This window comes from Symphalangus syndactylus, chromosome 4 (genome assembly GCF_028878055.3).
Source record: "Symphalangus syndactylus isolate Jambi chromosome 4, NHGRI_mSymSyn1-v2.1_pri, whole genome shotgun sequence".
NCBI classification, from domain to species: domain Eukaryota; kingdom Metazoa; phylum Chordata; class Mammalia; order Primates; family Hylobatidae; genus Symphalangus; species Symphalangus syndactylus.
The window spans coordinates 150,697,283-150,713,201 of record NC_072426.2 but is presented as its reverse complement, the minus strand read 5'-3'; the positions used below and the strand labels follow the sequence as shown (position 1 = coordinate 150,713,201).

The following is a 15,919-nucleotide window of genomic DNA, read 5'->3' as shown; positions in this document are numbered from 1 at the left end:
ATCCATCAGTTTTGCTTATATATATATATATATATATATATATATATGATTATTAGTACACCAGTCTTTATTATAATCTCTCAACCATCCACAGAAGATTTAAAGATGTGGTTTTGTTTTCTAGCAGGACAAGAAAATGACGTTCTTTAATTAACGGTCTATTTTTCAAATCAAAATGCTTTAGCTCCTGCCTTTGACCACCACTCTTTTGAAAAGGAAAGGAAGAAGACCTAACTTTGGAGAGTCCTGCCCTTTCTATCAAATTTACACTAACAAAACCATATCCAAATGGAAATAAAACTTTTTCTGAGACACTGGTTTCTTTAGCAAAATTAACACTAACCAGGATAAAATATCTGCTCCTCATAACCGTAACTAACACACCTCTAAAACATGTTCCATTGCCACCAAACTGAGTTAGAATTGCTTTGATTGCAGAAGAACCCGGAATTTCAATTAACCTTATATGTTTTAAAACTCCCTTTACACTTTTTTCTTCCTTACCCTTTCCATAATCAATGATGCACAAGGACCCTATTCCTTATACAAAATAAAATATAACTATGCAAGAATCTCATTAAAAACCAATTGGTTGAGCTGTAGATTTGGTTATTATTTAAATTAAATCATAGGCTTCATATTGAGCGAGATGGATACTACATTACAATAATAACCTAGCACCCTATTATAGGGCCTTGATTTCTTGATGAGTGGCACTACTTGAATTTTGTTAGCTGATTAACGAAAGGTAAAGTCTTCATAGAAGGGAGAACGGGGAGCAAGAAGGAGACACCCAGACGTAATACAGATTTAAGTACAGCTTGGGCTACATTTGTTTGGAATAAAGCCAGTTACTGGGAACTACTGTGGCAAAGCTGTCCCTTGAGATGGTCAGGAAGAAAACAGGTAGCCATGTGTATGGAATTACTTAGATATTTTTCAGAGGTAATTAAAAGTAGATGCTTCCTTTGTCTCCGTTTCTTTCTGTGCCATTAATGCACATTTCATATATGCCTGATGCTATGGATTAAACCCCCTAAATGAATCATTATAAGTAGTCCCTAAATTATAAACAGACTTAGAGTTCTAAAGAATGTATTGTTTGGACTTTGTAATGTTTCTTACAGAAACATTAAGTGGTGCTGAAGTAAGCTAATATGTATGCTATGTATTACACGAAGGAGGTATTGAAAATTTATAACAAATTTTTAAAAATATTCAGTCATAAAACAAGTAGAAAATATACTACATTCTTAAATACATATAACTGTACAATAACAGTAATTAAATAAAAATACATGAAACAAATTAATAAATTGAATAAATGTTTTATCTGATTTTAATGATTATAATGGAAGAAAGTAGTATTCATAATAAGTAAAATGAGCACTCCAATGACATTATAGAAACAAAAAGCCTGGCATTTAATGGAGTTTAAATGTTCTTTTTTAAAATTTTAACAAATAGTCAGAAAATACCCATCACATGGTGAGGCTGGTTCTTTGCTAGGTTTTATGATAATACCAATCGTTAAGGAGCTCACAGTCTTGTTTAATAAACATTCTTTTTTTCCAGAATAATACCAACAAAAATGTATTTTTATAGTTAACTAACAAAATACCATAAAGGTAATTTGTTTGTTCTAAGCCCTTTTGTTCATATATCTATAAAGGAATTAAGCTTACTGTCTTTATATTTCCACCAATAATTCTCTGAAATGAAGTTCTTTTGAAGGCATGCTATTTTACTCCTAGTTTCTATTTTGTAACTTTTTCCAAAATGAACAAACGTTACCTGAATTTGAAATGCATTGACTGGAAATGTGTTGACTGACATAGAGCCATTAACATTTGTTAGCAAAATTAGATGGGAAATTTGATTTGGCTGCATTTCTGAACTTTCTCTTCATACATCTCTGCTGTTTAATTTGACATAAGGAGTATATGACTTCTAATTTAAAAAAAGAAAAAAACAAGAACAGAATCTATTGAGGCTGGCACCACCAACTTTATGTCTCAGATGTGTTTGGAGCCACCTTACCAAATATTGAATCTGGAGCCCTTCATAGCCAGGTGCCTTGTCACTTATCTTGACAATAGAAGACTTGAAGGGGCTTTGAAAATAGTCAACTACCTGGAGCTTGCAACAAAAATTGTGTGGGTTGGCACTTTCCACATGATATATGTAGTCTATGGTTTCTCCTGGGTAAACATTAGGATAGTGATACTAACAGCTAGTGCTTAATGACCTCCCTCTAGATGCAGAAACTCTTGTAAGGGCTTTATAAACTCCCTTAATGTTGAGCTTTCATGCATGGCATACAGTCAAAAAAATTTTGTTTCTTATCTGTCATAATCATTTTCCTGTTTCCTGTTGCCCATATGTTACAGAATTTTTACATATTATGTTTCAGAATCACTCTAATTTTAAAAAGCATTTAGCCATATACACTTAGGACATTTTTGACTTTTCTTATTTTCACTTTTTCAAAAAAGGACTGTTTCCACTTTTGTGTCATCATATGTATGTTCTTATTAGCACTTAATCCACTACAGAAAATCCTTGTCTGCTTAAAATAGCCAGATCAGTTTCTATTCACCAATCCAAAGTAAAATTTATTTCATTCTTTTTATTCTTTCTACGTCTTAGTTTCTCCATTTTTTTCTCACCTCTCTCACTTTTTCATTATATTTTCTCTTAGTTTTAGAAAAGTAACGTGGTAAAATGTAGCATGCACAGTTCTTGTAGTCCAATGATAAGTTCAAACTTCAGTTCTTCTCACAAGCTATATGACTCTAGACCAATAACTTAATCTCTCATACATCTGGTTCTTCACCAGGAAAATCTCCCAAAATTATAATAATGAAATAATGTTATAATAATGAAATAATATTAGCACCTTAGCACGTCGAAAGATCCTACAACATGAATATGAATGAGATTTTCTGTTCCTGAGAAATCAATCTTTAGCCAGGAAGAGTTAGCACTCAGACTCTCCCGACCACTGTAAGCCCACAGCCTCAATGCTGGAGTGCGATTTTGGACTCTGACTCCTCCTTTATTCAAGTTCTAATTCAGGAGAAAGATTTGCAGCATTTGCCTTGGAGCTGCAATATGGCCATCTTGGAACTCTTTGTGAGTGACCAGGACCCAGATCTAAGCCAGGGATAGGCAGACAAGTGTGTGGAAGGTCTGTACCTAGAGCTTAAGTCCTCTATGTGTAGATCCATCCCCCTGGCTGAGAAAAAGAGATGTGCAAGGCTTAGATATCAAAAAGTGAAAGGACGCATGAATAAAGAGAGAGAGAAGTAGCCTGGGCAAAATGGTGAAACGCCATCTCTACAAAAAAGATAACAAATAAAAATTAGCTGGGAATAATGGCACATACCTGTAGTCCCAGCTACTTGGGAGACTAAGGCAGGAGGATCACCTGAGCCCAGGAGGTCGAGGCTATGGTGCGCTGTGATAGTGCCACTGCACTCCAGTCCAGGAATAGAGTGAGACCCTGCTGAGAGAGAGTGAAAGAATGAGAGAGAGAGAGACTGGCCGTTAGCCTATAGGACAAGGATTTCCCACTTGCACCATTCTCCTAAGAAAATGGTGGATTCTGCCCCTCCAACAGAGAGAAATAATCAAAGACCCAGAGCCAGCCAACTCACTTGAAAGTCCAACTGTGTCCAGTCCAAGCAGACCTATGCTGCTATGTAAAACATAGCAGCACAGGTAAGCAAGTAAAAGCAAAAGACTCCTTGATTTTTTTTCTTTTTTTTGAGACAAAGTCTCCCTCTGTCACCCAGGCTGGAGTGCAGTGGGGCAATCTGGACTTACTACAATCTCCACCTCCTGGGTTCAAGCTATTCTCCTGCCTCAGCCTCCTGAGTAGCTGGGATTACAGGCGCCCACCACTAGGCCTGGCTAGTTTTTTGTGTTTTTAATAGAGACGGGATTTCACCATACCGGCCAGGCTGATCTCGAACTTCTGGCCTCAAGTGATTGACCTGCCTCAGCCTCCCAAAGTACGGGGATTACATGTGTGAGGCACCATGTCCAGACGACTATTTCTGGAAGGAAAGTCTAGGGTTGCAAATAGAACAACAGCAACAAAAGCCTTACAGAGAATCCCATAAGCTACAATTAGCTACTTGTAGCAAATCCAGATCCCAAAACCTTGAGTAATCCTCATTTTTTCACTGAAAAATACTAATCAGAGAATGAGTTCCAAGCATGCTATATGCCAGGATGATAATGTCTTAGTGAATAAGACAAGGTGTCTATCTTCATGCACTTACATGCTTGTGAGGAAGAGCACCAATAAACAGGTAAAGAAGCAAGTAATATAATTTCACATAAAAACTAAAAATATACAGGGTAAAAAAAGAGTCATTAGGTAGGTTCGTCGGGGAAAATGTATTTGAAAAGGTAACATTTGAACAGAGATCTCTTTGTGTGAAAGAACAGCCCATGCAAATATCTGGGGCAAGAATGATCCATGCTTTGGGGTGGAAAGGATCTGAGTGTGCTCAAGACACAGCGAGTAAGCAACTGGGGTGGAGACAGAGAGGAAGAGAGTGGTGGAAGGATCCTAGAACAGCTCTCAATCTTGGTTATACATTAGAAACTTCTGGGAAGCTTTAAAATTCCCTGTGCCGGCTGGGCACGGTGGCTCATGCCTGTAATCCTAGCACTTTGGGAGGCCGAGGCAAGTGGATCACCTGAGGTCAGGAATTGGAGACCAGCCTGACCAACATGGAGAAACCCCCGTCTCTACCAAAAATAGAAAAAATTAGCCGGGCGTCATGACGCATGCCTGTAATCCCACCTACTCAGGAGGCTGAGGCAGGAGAACGGCTTGAACTGGGGAGGCGGAGGTTGCGGTGAGCTGAGATGGTGCCATTGCACTGTAGCCTGGGCAACAAGAGCGAAACTCCATCTCACACACACATACACACACGCACAATTCCCCATGCCCAGCTAAAGTCAGTATTTTTCAAGTTCCCAGGTGATTTCCCACGTGCAGTCAAGACTGAGAATCTAGGCCCTTCTGGGCCAAGTAAGGATTTTCGGCTAGGTGTAACAGGGGGTCACTAGACATTTTTATTTTGTTCTTTCATTTTGTTTTCTGTTTTGTTTTTTTAACAGTGGAGTGTCATTAACTTATATTTGCAAAAAATGATTACAGTTCCAGTGGGCATGGAAGACAATAGAAACAAGTCAAAAGTAGAAGCAGGAACACCAACAACAAGCCGCTGTGGCCAATGTGGGTGAGAGATGATGCTGCAGGGACAAGAGGCAGCAGTGGAGGCGGTGGGAAGCAGTTGTGTTTGGAGCGTTTCATTGAGTCAAAAGCACATGCTGATGAATGGAGACAGATTCGAGAGGAGAAAATCAAGGATGACTTCTAGGTTTTAATTCCGAGCAATCAGATGAAGGTGAGGCCACTTACTGAGTCAGGTCGTAGGGTCTTCTAAACTTGGAGCTAGATCAATTTTGAGACAGAAACCAAACAAGAAAACGTTGTTGATTCATTATGCCTTGTCAAATGCAATTCCTAAGCATATGTAAACATAATTCACACTGCTTTTCCCTCCTCTGCCTGAAGGTATAAGTCATGAGGCAGAGAAGAGCTGGCATTTCTCTCTCAATGATCAGGGTGCTGTAAGAAGTTGTGCATGCCTCTTACATTATTGTAGGGATGAGCTGGAAATTGCCGCAGATAATGACAGTTTCTGAAATGTTTGGATTAGCTTTTCTGGAGCAGAGAATTTGGGCTGAGACAGTGGGTTTATGATAAAATTATAATTTTTTCTTTTTTTTGATCTCTGCCTATGGCATAGTCCTGTTAGACCTTCATGCTTAAATCTTATGAGCTATCACTTCAACTCTGTTTTGCTTTCTTGGCAAAACAGAAGCTTTTATCAGGGAGATAGATGAACATATCAAATGAGCAAGGAAACAATTCCTAAACAAAGAGGATTTCAGCATATGAAGGGAGTTAATCTCCCTTCAGGCAGATAGGTAGACATCCGAGAAATGGACAAAGGTGCCTTACTTACCTTGCTTAAGAGCAATGAGTTGTAGGTACACATACTACAGAAATGAATGCTTATATCTACTTGAGAACATACGCAACATACTAGTAACAGCTAGCTCAAATTGGAAACAATGCAATCAATACCACAATGGATAAATAGGCTGTAGAACAACGTGCTACACAAGAATGAAAAAGAAGGAACTATAGCTACATGCAGTGATGTAGATGAATTTCACAGATGTAGTGTTGAAATAAAGAAGCCACACACAAAAGAATGCAGACTGTATGGTTTCATGTCTGTGAAGTTCAAGAGCAGGCACTGTTCTGTAGTGATAAAGATAAGAAAAGGGCTTATTTTTGGAAGGAGGTAGAAATTAACTAAGGGGAGATGCTGAAAATGTTCTATAACTTGATCTAACTGGTGAATGCATTGGTGAATTTTTACATGTAAAAATTCATCAAGTTATATACTTAATATTTGCACACCCATACATACACACATGTATACTTTTATACTTTCTATAAGAAATATATGTAAGCTATAGATACAAATCTAATATAACTTATATACTTCAATAAAAGTGATTAAATTGAAAATAATCTAAATGGTCCCAGGCTGGCCAACATAGCGAACTCACATCTCTACTAAAAAATACAAAAATTCGCTGGGCATGATGGCACACGCCTATAATCCCAGCTACTTGGGAAGCTGAGGCACGAGAATCACTTGAACCCAGGAGGCGGAGGAGGTGGCAGTGAGCTGAGATCGTGCCACCGCACTCCAGCCTGGGTGACAGAGCAAGTAGCTGGGATTACAGGTGTGCACCACCGCGCCCAGCCAATTTTTGTTATTTTCAGTCGAGACAGGGTTTCAGCATGATGGCCAGACTGGTTACAAACCCCTGATCACAGGTGATCCACCAGCCTCAGCCTCCCAAAGTGCTGGGATTACAGACATGAGCCACCGCGCCTGGCCCAAATGATTTATTTTTGACTCATCAGCACTAGCTAATCAGAAAGGATACCTAGACTCTCAGAAGAGACACCAGCTTTTATGACACAGCCGTGTGCACTGCCCAGACATCTCCTCTGCCTTTTATGAAGATGATAAAAGAATCCACTGAAGAAACTGAAATTCTTGGCAAAACAGAGGCTTTTATTAGAAAGATAGACTAACACATCAAATGAGCAAGGAAATAATTAGATGAAATGAAAACTTTCTACAATATGAAAAACATAGTTCTATACTACAAACAACAAAATTTATATAGTGAGTTCAAACATATACACCTGAAGACTCCAGGGTATGTAGTCTTACCCACTCTGCTGTGCTTCGTTTGCACCAGGACATCAGGAATATGTTTTTGAATTTCCTCATTAGTAAGCCTTAGCCTTTGCTTGCACTTGCTCAAATATATATTTTTAAGCACGAGTCTATATCAGCTAATTTATATGAAAGGTTTGCTTTTCTTATTTGACTCTGAGTATGACTGCATGGTGCTTCAGCTCTGCAGTTTCTTTTTCTTTTGAGATAGAGTCTCACACTGTCACCCAGGCTGGAGTGCAGTGGCATGATCACCACTCACTGCAGCCTTGACCTCCCTGAGCTGAAGCCATCCTCCCATCTCAGCCTCCTGAGTAGCTGGGACCACAGGTGCACATCACCATGCCTGGCTAATTTTTATAGTTTTTGTCCAGAAGTGGTTTTGCCATGTTCCCCAGGCTGGTCTCAAACTCACGTGCTGAGACTCAGCCTCATAAAGTTCTGGGACTATTGGTGTAAGCCACTGCGCCCAGCCCCAGCTCTGGATTTTCAACCGAGCCCTGGGTACTGCATTTTTCTGAGCAGTGAGTGGGAAGCTTGGGCCTTTAAAGTCACTCTGACAAGAAAATCTCCTGCGCCTCCATCACTAGGCAGCCTCAAGTATGCCATGACACTTCCCATTAATCACCATTAAACAGTCTCTTCTACTCTGGGAATAGTGCCTTCCTTAGACAGCTACCATTTCATCACTTCCTACCCAAGATTGTATATGTCATACCTATATTCATGAGATGAGTTTTTAAGGTTAACTACTTCATTCCCAATTCTCCTAAAATTATTACAATTACTTCATGTCAGATAAATGAGAATGTTTATAACCAACAGATAAGAGGGTTATATTCAAGTATATAAAATCTAATAAGCCTCTTTGTGAAGAAATGTCTCATATTTAAATAACCTAATATCGACTGAGCGCAGTTGCTCTCACCTGTAATCCCAGCACTTTGGGAGGTGAAGACAGGCAGATCACTTGAGGTCAGGGGTTCAAGACCAGCCTGGCCAAATGGCGAAACCCTTCTCTAATGAAATACAAAAATGAGCTGGGTGTGGTGGCATGCACCTGTAATCCCAGCTACTCGGGAGGCTGAGGTGGGAGAATCTCTTGGACTTGGGAAGTGGAGGTTGCAGTGAGCCAAGATTGCCTCACTGCAATCCAGCCTGGGTGACAGAGGAAGACTCCACCTCAAAACAAATAAATAAATAAATAAAAATAAAAAATAACCTAATATTTTGGTCTTCATCTTAACTACATTTTCTTTCATATAGTCACTGACCTTGAAATGTCACCAAACCTGTTCAAAGGGATGAAGAATTTTGGAAGATGGGGTGAAATTTAATAGTGACTTAGAATAAATTATTGAAGGAACCAGAACTTTTAAAACTGCTCACTAAGATCAAACAAGTTATATACACAGGAAATATAGCCTGATAGAACATAGATTCAAACACATATCACAAGTTTGCAATGTCATATCTTTGTATTAAAAAAATGATAAAGAAGTGTCCCATTTTGTTCCTCTGGGCCCTATTTTACCAATAATCTAGGTTTCATAACTTGGGGTGGACCAAGAAAATTTGGAACAGTCAGATAATAGCAATATGATGATTAAAGGATTAGTAATACATAGATTTGCACTTTCAAGATCAATTGATGCTTCATAAGACTTATCATTTTTATAAATGTCAGGTAACTGTTTAAGATAATTTAGTTTTTGTTCAAAATGAAATGTTCTTTTGTTCCTCTTCCAAACAACTAGCAATGAGGTGACTGTGTATTTTTTTATGTTAAAATTTAGCTTAAAATCTTTCCTTCAGAGAGGATTATGTCTTCTATTAAATTGTACTTTGATTATCACAATCTTTTCCCAGCAAGAATATTTGTTTGTTTGTTTTTAACCTAAACTAGATGCTTGGCTAGAGGATTCTAACCCATGAATAGGCTAAACCCATGATTATCAAACCCATGTTGGTTAGAATTTAATTACGTTTATCTGAGATATTGTATAAGGATTTGAAAATACATTGTAAAACACCACCATTCAGCTCCCATCGGATAGTAATAATACTGGATTTTTAAACTTTTTATTATGAATTTATACTAGTTGTACAAATTTATGGGGTACATGTGATATTTTGATACAAGCACACAATGTACAATGATCAAATCAGGGAAATTGGAGTCTCCATCACGAATCAAGCATTCATCATACTGCTTTTTCTGTAATTCCCCAATGATTAAATAATCACCTTTAGTAGTTATTTGTATCACAGCCCTTATAATCAAGTCATATCAGTTTGAATGGTAGGGAGACAGAGCATCTACCCTGACTGTTGGTTAGGTTCAATAAAATTATAGAGGTGGAAGAAATGTTAGTGATACAGTATTGACCTTAACAGGTACATGAGTTGTGATAACAGTGACCAAGTGATTCTCTATGGCTTTGATTTAGGTCACAGAGTCCTGGAAAGATTTATTTATGTCTAAACCAAACCTACCTGTTGAGCAAAATTCTTCTTGTCCTGTCTTCAGGGTATATATGGATGTGGAAACTTTGTCCTTTGCTGTTTTTTTAAACGCATTTGATTACAATTTAGGTACCCTCCTAAAGTCAAAGCTGCTTATGTTCCCTGTACTCTAATACCCATTTTAGCAGCTAAATTATTCTGTTGCCTTTCACTTCATCATCTTCAAGTTACTTCCCTTAAATTATGTGACTTAAAGAAAAATGAGAGGATTACTAATCTAGCACATTTAAAATATCCTCAACATAATCATTTCTTTGGTTGGTTGTTTAAGGAGAAAGAGTGCAGGTGGGTGGTGTGTGTGTGTACTTTCTGAGTCTTAGTTGTTTATGAGACACAATCAGATGTTATTATGTAATATAACATGACCTATTAGTTTGGAAGAAGTATAATTTAGAAGAAAATAATGTGGTTTCTGGAATTAGATATTATGGGTTGGTATTCTAGCTGTACTATTTGGGAGAATTTGGACAAGTTGCTTAACCTTTCTGGGTTTCTTTTCCTCACCTATAAAGCATGGATAATAATAGTGAGAAGATTAAATAAATTAACACATGAAATACTCAGCATAGTGCTAGGTTCTTAGTAAGTACACAATACGTGGTAGCTGTTCATCGTCATGACGTTATTGTATACATACATGACATATTGACATATTTAGGCTCCTCACATTTCCTAGATGGAAACCAAAACTCATGGCAGAGTCGGGACAATGAAAAATAAGCCAAAAACCTCTTTTCTATTGTAGAAGGTCTGACTCTTCAACCTGTCCCTTAATATGAACACTAATTGACTTGTACTTTCCGCCACTCCCTGTTTTTCCCTTACATTTTTCCATACACGGATTATGTTATATATTTATCTTCAAGTATTTTTCTTTTTTTTCTTTTTTTTTTTTTTTTGAGATGGAGTTTCGTTCGTCACCCAGACTGGAGTGCAACGGTGTGATCTCGGCTCACTGCCACCTCTGCCTCCTGGGTTCAATTAATTCTCCTGCCTCAGCCTCCCGAGTAGCTGGGATTACAGGTGCGTGCCACCACGCCTGGTTAATTCTTGTATTTTTAGTAGTGATGGGGTTTCACCATGTTGGCCAGGCTGGACGCAAACTCCTGACCTCAGGTGACTCACCAGCCTTGGCCTCCCAAAGTGCTGGGATTACAGTCGTGAGCCACCGTGCCCGGCCTACCTTCAAGTATTTTTAAAATTCACCAACTCAGGAGATTCTTGCTCACCTCCCATTTTCAGAAGAAAGAGAATTCACACAAAGTGAACGGCCGAAGTTGCCGAAAATTGGTTTTCCTTACACTTTTCCTCCCAGTTGCCGCCTTTTTGTTGTAAGGAAGAAGGGGCTATTTGCCATCACTGAAGGGCTTTGGAGAGGCATGGTGAGTTCAGTAAAATTAATTTTTTTTCAGTCAAATAATGAAACCTCTAACACCAAGTAGCAGCAACTTTCAGTTTTTCATTGTCTTCAATTCAATGTACAAAACCTTGTAGTAAAAAAAGCATGTAAAAATTATGTTTTAAGTATTATAGATGAGAAGAGAATTAGTCTGAAATTTAACAACCGTCAACAGTTAAAATCTAAAAACAAGAGGTATAGCAGGAGTTTAGAACCTTTGTAAATTTAGAATTTTGGTAAACTTCTGTTTTCTCCTTGTTGTGTCTCATTTTTGACTAATAATTTCTGTGAAATCAAGGCTTGCCTTTCTATGCTCCACAAAGTTGCTTACATTGCTACTGTCAGCCCCAGTTAGTCCAGGGAATGGAGTGTAGAGTATGGGCACCTATAAAATTTACAGGGTAGATTTCTTTATTTTGTATTCAATGTATTAATAAGATTTTTAAAACATATTTTGGAGAAATTGCTAATTAGTATATAATCCTGATACCAATTCCAAAAAACTTTTCTTTTTTTTTTTTTGGTAGAGACAGGGTCTTATTCTGTCACCCGGGCTGGAGTGCCCTGGCATGATCCTAGTTCACTGTAACCTCAAATACCTGGTCTCAAGCAATCCTCCTACCTCAGCCTCCCCAGTAGCTGGCACTATAAGCATGCACCACCACACCCAGCTAATTTTCTTATTATTTTTGGTAGAGACAGTCTCACAACGTTGCCCAGGCTGGTCTTGAACTCCGAACCTCAAGCAAACATCCCTCCTCATGCTCCCAAAATCCTGGGATTACAAGCATAAGTCTTACAAGCATAAGCTACCATGACTGGCTTCCAAAAAATATTTGTTTAAATTCTCTTTCCTCCACAAACACATGCAAAAGAAATATAATCTCCCTTCAGTTTTTCTGACAATATACCACTTTCAGTGGTTTATCTTAGACATCTCAAACCTTTAGAAACAAGTCCTGAACTTAAGAGTTCTGCATGTAGAATCAAAAGGAAAATAAACTGCCAGATCTGAAGGTTTGCATTTGAAGTTTGCATTAGTATACTTATCTCTGGATTCCGTTGATTCACATACTCCCCCTACAAGATTTTCTCTAAACACATTTTGAAAAGAAAATGGTGTCTTTACTGAATAATTTCTCTACACACACTCACATTCACTTCTTAGTTTATTTAAATTAGCAATTGTGTCTGCCAGAAGAAAGTTCCATCTAGAGATACAAGGTTGGTTTTCCAATCAGTAGCCATGGGATAGAATTAAGTAAATTAGTCTATGGCCATATACCACCCTGAACATGCCTGCTCTCGTCTGAGTTCAGAAGCTAAGCAGGGTCGGGCCTGGTTAGTACTTGGATGGGAAAATTACATAAATTAGTTTTGTTTTCGTTTTTCTGAGACAGAATCTCACTCTGTTACCCAGGCTGGAGTGCAGTGGCGTGATCTCGGCTCACCGCAACCTCCTCCGCCTCCTGCATTCAAGCAATTCTTTCTGCCTCAGCCTCCCAAGCAGCTGGGATAACAGGCCTATGCCCCACACCTGGCTAGTTTTTTGTGTTTTTGTTATAGGCGGGGTTTCACCATGTTGGCCAGGCTGGTCTGTAACTCCTGGCCTCAAGTGATCCGCCCACCTCGGCCTCTCAAAGTGCTGGGATTATAGGCATGAGCCACCAACCCAGCCAGAATGAAGTAAATTAGTTTTAAAGAAAGAAGAAACCATTTTACCTGTATATTGGCTAAATTATTTGATAGCTAACATACATAATATATACCATAACTCTATCTCACTCATTACTTAATATATCCTAGTGTTATTTGCTTTAGATAAAATAATCTATACAGTATTCACTAAAATGTTGCAGTAAGTTACAGTAAAAGTCTACTCCTTTGAAGATGTTTAACATATAGATCAATTCCATAATTGGGTAGTTATACACAAACATGCCTGAAGACACTGGAGAAGACTCACTTTTTCAGGTTTTTTTTCCTTCTTGGACTCCATGATTAGCCACACATACAAAAGGGCAAGGCAGGATTTTAATGTCCTTTCCTTGAAAACATTTGAAATCGAGAAAGAGGTGTGTCTAAGCACAAGAAAGACTGTTGTTAAAATGGTGTTGCTTTCTCATATTTCACATATCTCCAGACACAATGATTCTGGAAATTAGGATAATCACCACCTTTGCTCTCCTACTCAGCTTTTATGGATCACCTGATTTTTCTTTCCGTCGTCTAGAGAGATGTGTGAAGCCAGGCAATTTGACAGCAGATTGTCCCTGTACAGATATAATTTGAAGAAGACTGAAGAAGCTCCATTCTCTTTAACTATTTGGTTTTATTTCATACAAAGAAAATGAAACGACAGAACAGTTTTTCATTTGGTTTTATTCTGGCAAATGCTATAATTGAAAGTGTAAAACCAATCAATGACACCTCTGGTTAAAATTTATTTCTGAGAATTATCCCGAAGGAGTGATTTCTGAGGAATAATATGCAGCCTTCAATTTACTTTATCACAGCTGGATATGAAGTTAAATCCCCAGCTGGAATTTAACCACCCAGAACCAGGCACCAGATGGCTTATCTGCACCTCAACCCGACAGCTGTGTCCTGATATGCACAGCTGGTCTTCACATTTGAATGACAATATTTAAATGATAACATTATGTAATGTAGAAAAATGTGTTTGGGTAGCACGGGTCTTGAAAACTAGATTGCACAGTTGCTCTTAATAGTAAACGCACAGCCTCCATGGCTAATTCACTTTCCTTCTATTTGTGTTGATGGGTATTGGCTGGAGATAAGGGTTTACTGCCACATGGCAACATTCCAGGGCCATTCATATTGTACTGCTGTCTATCCATAACGACTCTCCTGGGTACTCACCATGTTAGATTTTCCTTCACATTAAAATAAGCACAACAGAGCTTCCATTGTGAAGCGGGAGACTTTTAAAATTTTGCAATAATTAATAGCGCATTCTGCTATGGTGGAGGAATTAAAAAGTACGTGACTGGAAAGCCGCTGCTATGGAGATTCTACAACATCGTTGGAATATTATTGCTTATATCTTAGTTGAACCACAAATATCACCAGATCAACAAATAGAACAAAATTAATACCAGAATTCAGCACTTTAAATTAAACGCTCCGTGAAGGGCAATCCTCAAGGAAATATATTTGAATAGATTTCAGATACAAGTGAAATATCTGACATATTTCAAATGTGAGATGGATGAATGAACGTGCAAGGGTTCAAGAAAATATATAGTGGCAAGTTTTCTATTTTCACAATTTGACAGAGACTCCCTATGCTGCTGCTCAAACTTTGATGCATGTATGCACCACCCCAGCGACGAAAAGAAAACTTATCCTTAATGAATCTCCAAAGTAGTCATGGAGAGAAGGAAGGAACATTGTAGTAAGGAGCTGTAGATATAGTATCTCACTGCTACTTTTAGTTTCTATAGGTTTGGTCCTGTCATTTAACTTCTATAAACCCCAATGTCTTCACCAGAAAAACGGGAGCTATAGATGATAACACATATGTGACTCTGTTTTGTAAACTGCTATGAAACAGAAGAAAGTGGTGTGACTCTTACTGCTTCTTGGTTCTCTAGGGGACTCAGTAAAGAGTAATTCTCTTCCCCACCAGGGTTCTCAGTAAACTGAAATATAAAATTAAGGAGTGGCATAGAGAGGACTGAAGACCACTTTCATAGTTAATAAAGGCTAAGTCAGAGGCCATCCCTTGCTTCGAGAGTCAAATTGACTTCCTAGCATTCAACCCCAGATTTACACAGCGAGGCAAGACAAAGCAGAGGCCAAGAATGCAGTCCCTGTAAGCAGCTCAGGATCAACAGGAAAAAGGTCAAAGATGAGGCCGGCATGCCTGGTTTTGTCTTTCAAAATGTATCAATCAAAGAAGCTACTCAAAGCAAAGGAATAGAAAGACGGTGGTTCACTGAATACCCTCGACATGAAAGGAAATATAAGGAGTGTCTTCCTCTAACATTCTTCAGCTTTTCTTCTTACTCCAGCTGACTTAAACATTAACACTTGGTCACTCAGGGATATGGCTCTCCTCTTTGGAGGAAGATATCATAATCGAGCAGGAGAGTCCTACTCCTACTTTCATGAAGCTACTCTCTCAATACCAGCAATCACTTCTGTGCCTATTTTCCCGAGTCCACTGTGAACAATATAGATTTTAGTCTCATAAGGCTCAGAAAGCTGCTAGAGTACTACATTAATTAAATCAACTCCAAGGTCACTCTGTACCCAAGGCCGAAAATGTATTCCTCATCCTAAGCTATGTCCAGTCACATTGTTCAACATAACTAGGTAAAGCTCAGTGCTTCACTTTCTCTACTTTACACCACATATCCAAGCCCTCACCAAGCCCTGTAGGTTCTTCCTTCAAAACCACTTCTTGGCCAGGCGGTGGCTCACGCCTGTAATCCCAGCATTCTGGGGGGCCAAGGCGGGCGGATCACCTGTGATCAGGAGTTCGAGTCCAGCCTGGCCAACATGGCGAAACCCTGTCTCTACTAAAAATATAAAAATTAGTCAGGCATGGTGGTGGGCGTCTGTAATCCCAGTTACTCAGTAGGTTGAGGCAGGAGCATCGCTTGAACCCGGG

The 15,919-nt window shown here is 38.7% G+C and overlaps 1 protein-coding gene across 5 annotated transcripts in view; it reads right to left on the bottom strand.

Annotated features, from left to right (window-relative positions):
- Positions 1 to 15,919, bottom strand: part of LOC134736532 (uncharacterized protein C9orf85-like) — a 257,286-nt gene that overhangs the window by 229,596 nt on the left and 11,771 nt on the right. For 2 of the 5 annotated variants that reach the window (XM_063638458.1, XM_063638457.1), the window contains exon 2: positions 3,389 to 3,505. The exons of 2 other annotated variants lie outside the window; for them this stretch is intronic. In XM_063638458.1, the coding sequence (XP_063494528.1) occupies positions 3,389 to 3,505 (117 nt within the window). Of the gene's footprint in view, positions 1 to 1,321; positions 3,506 to 15,919 lie in introns of those variants that run through there. One more of the 5 variants, XM_063638462.1, reaches the window with a different exon arrangement.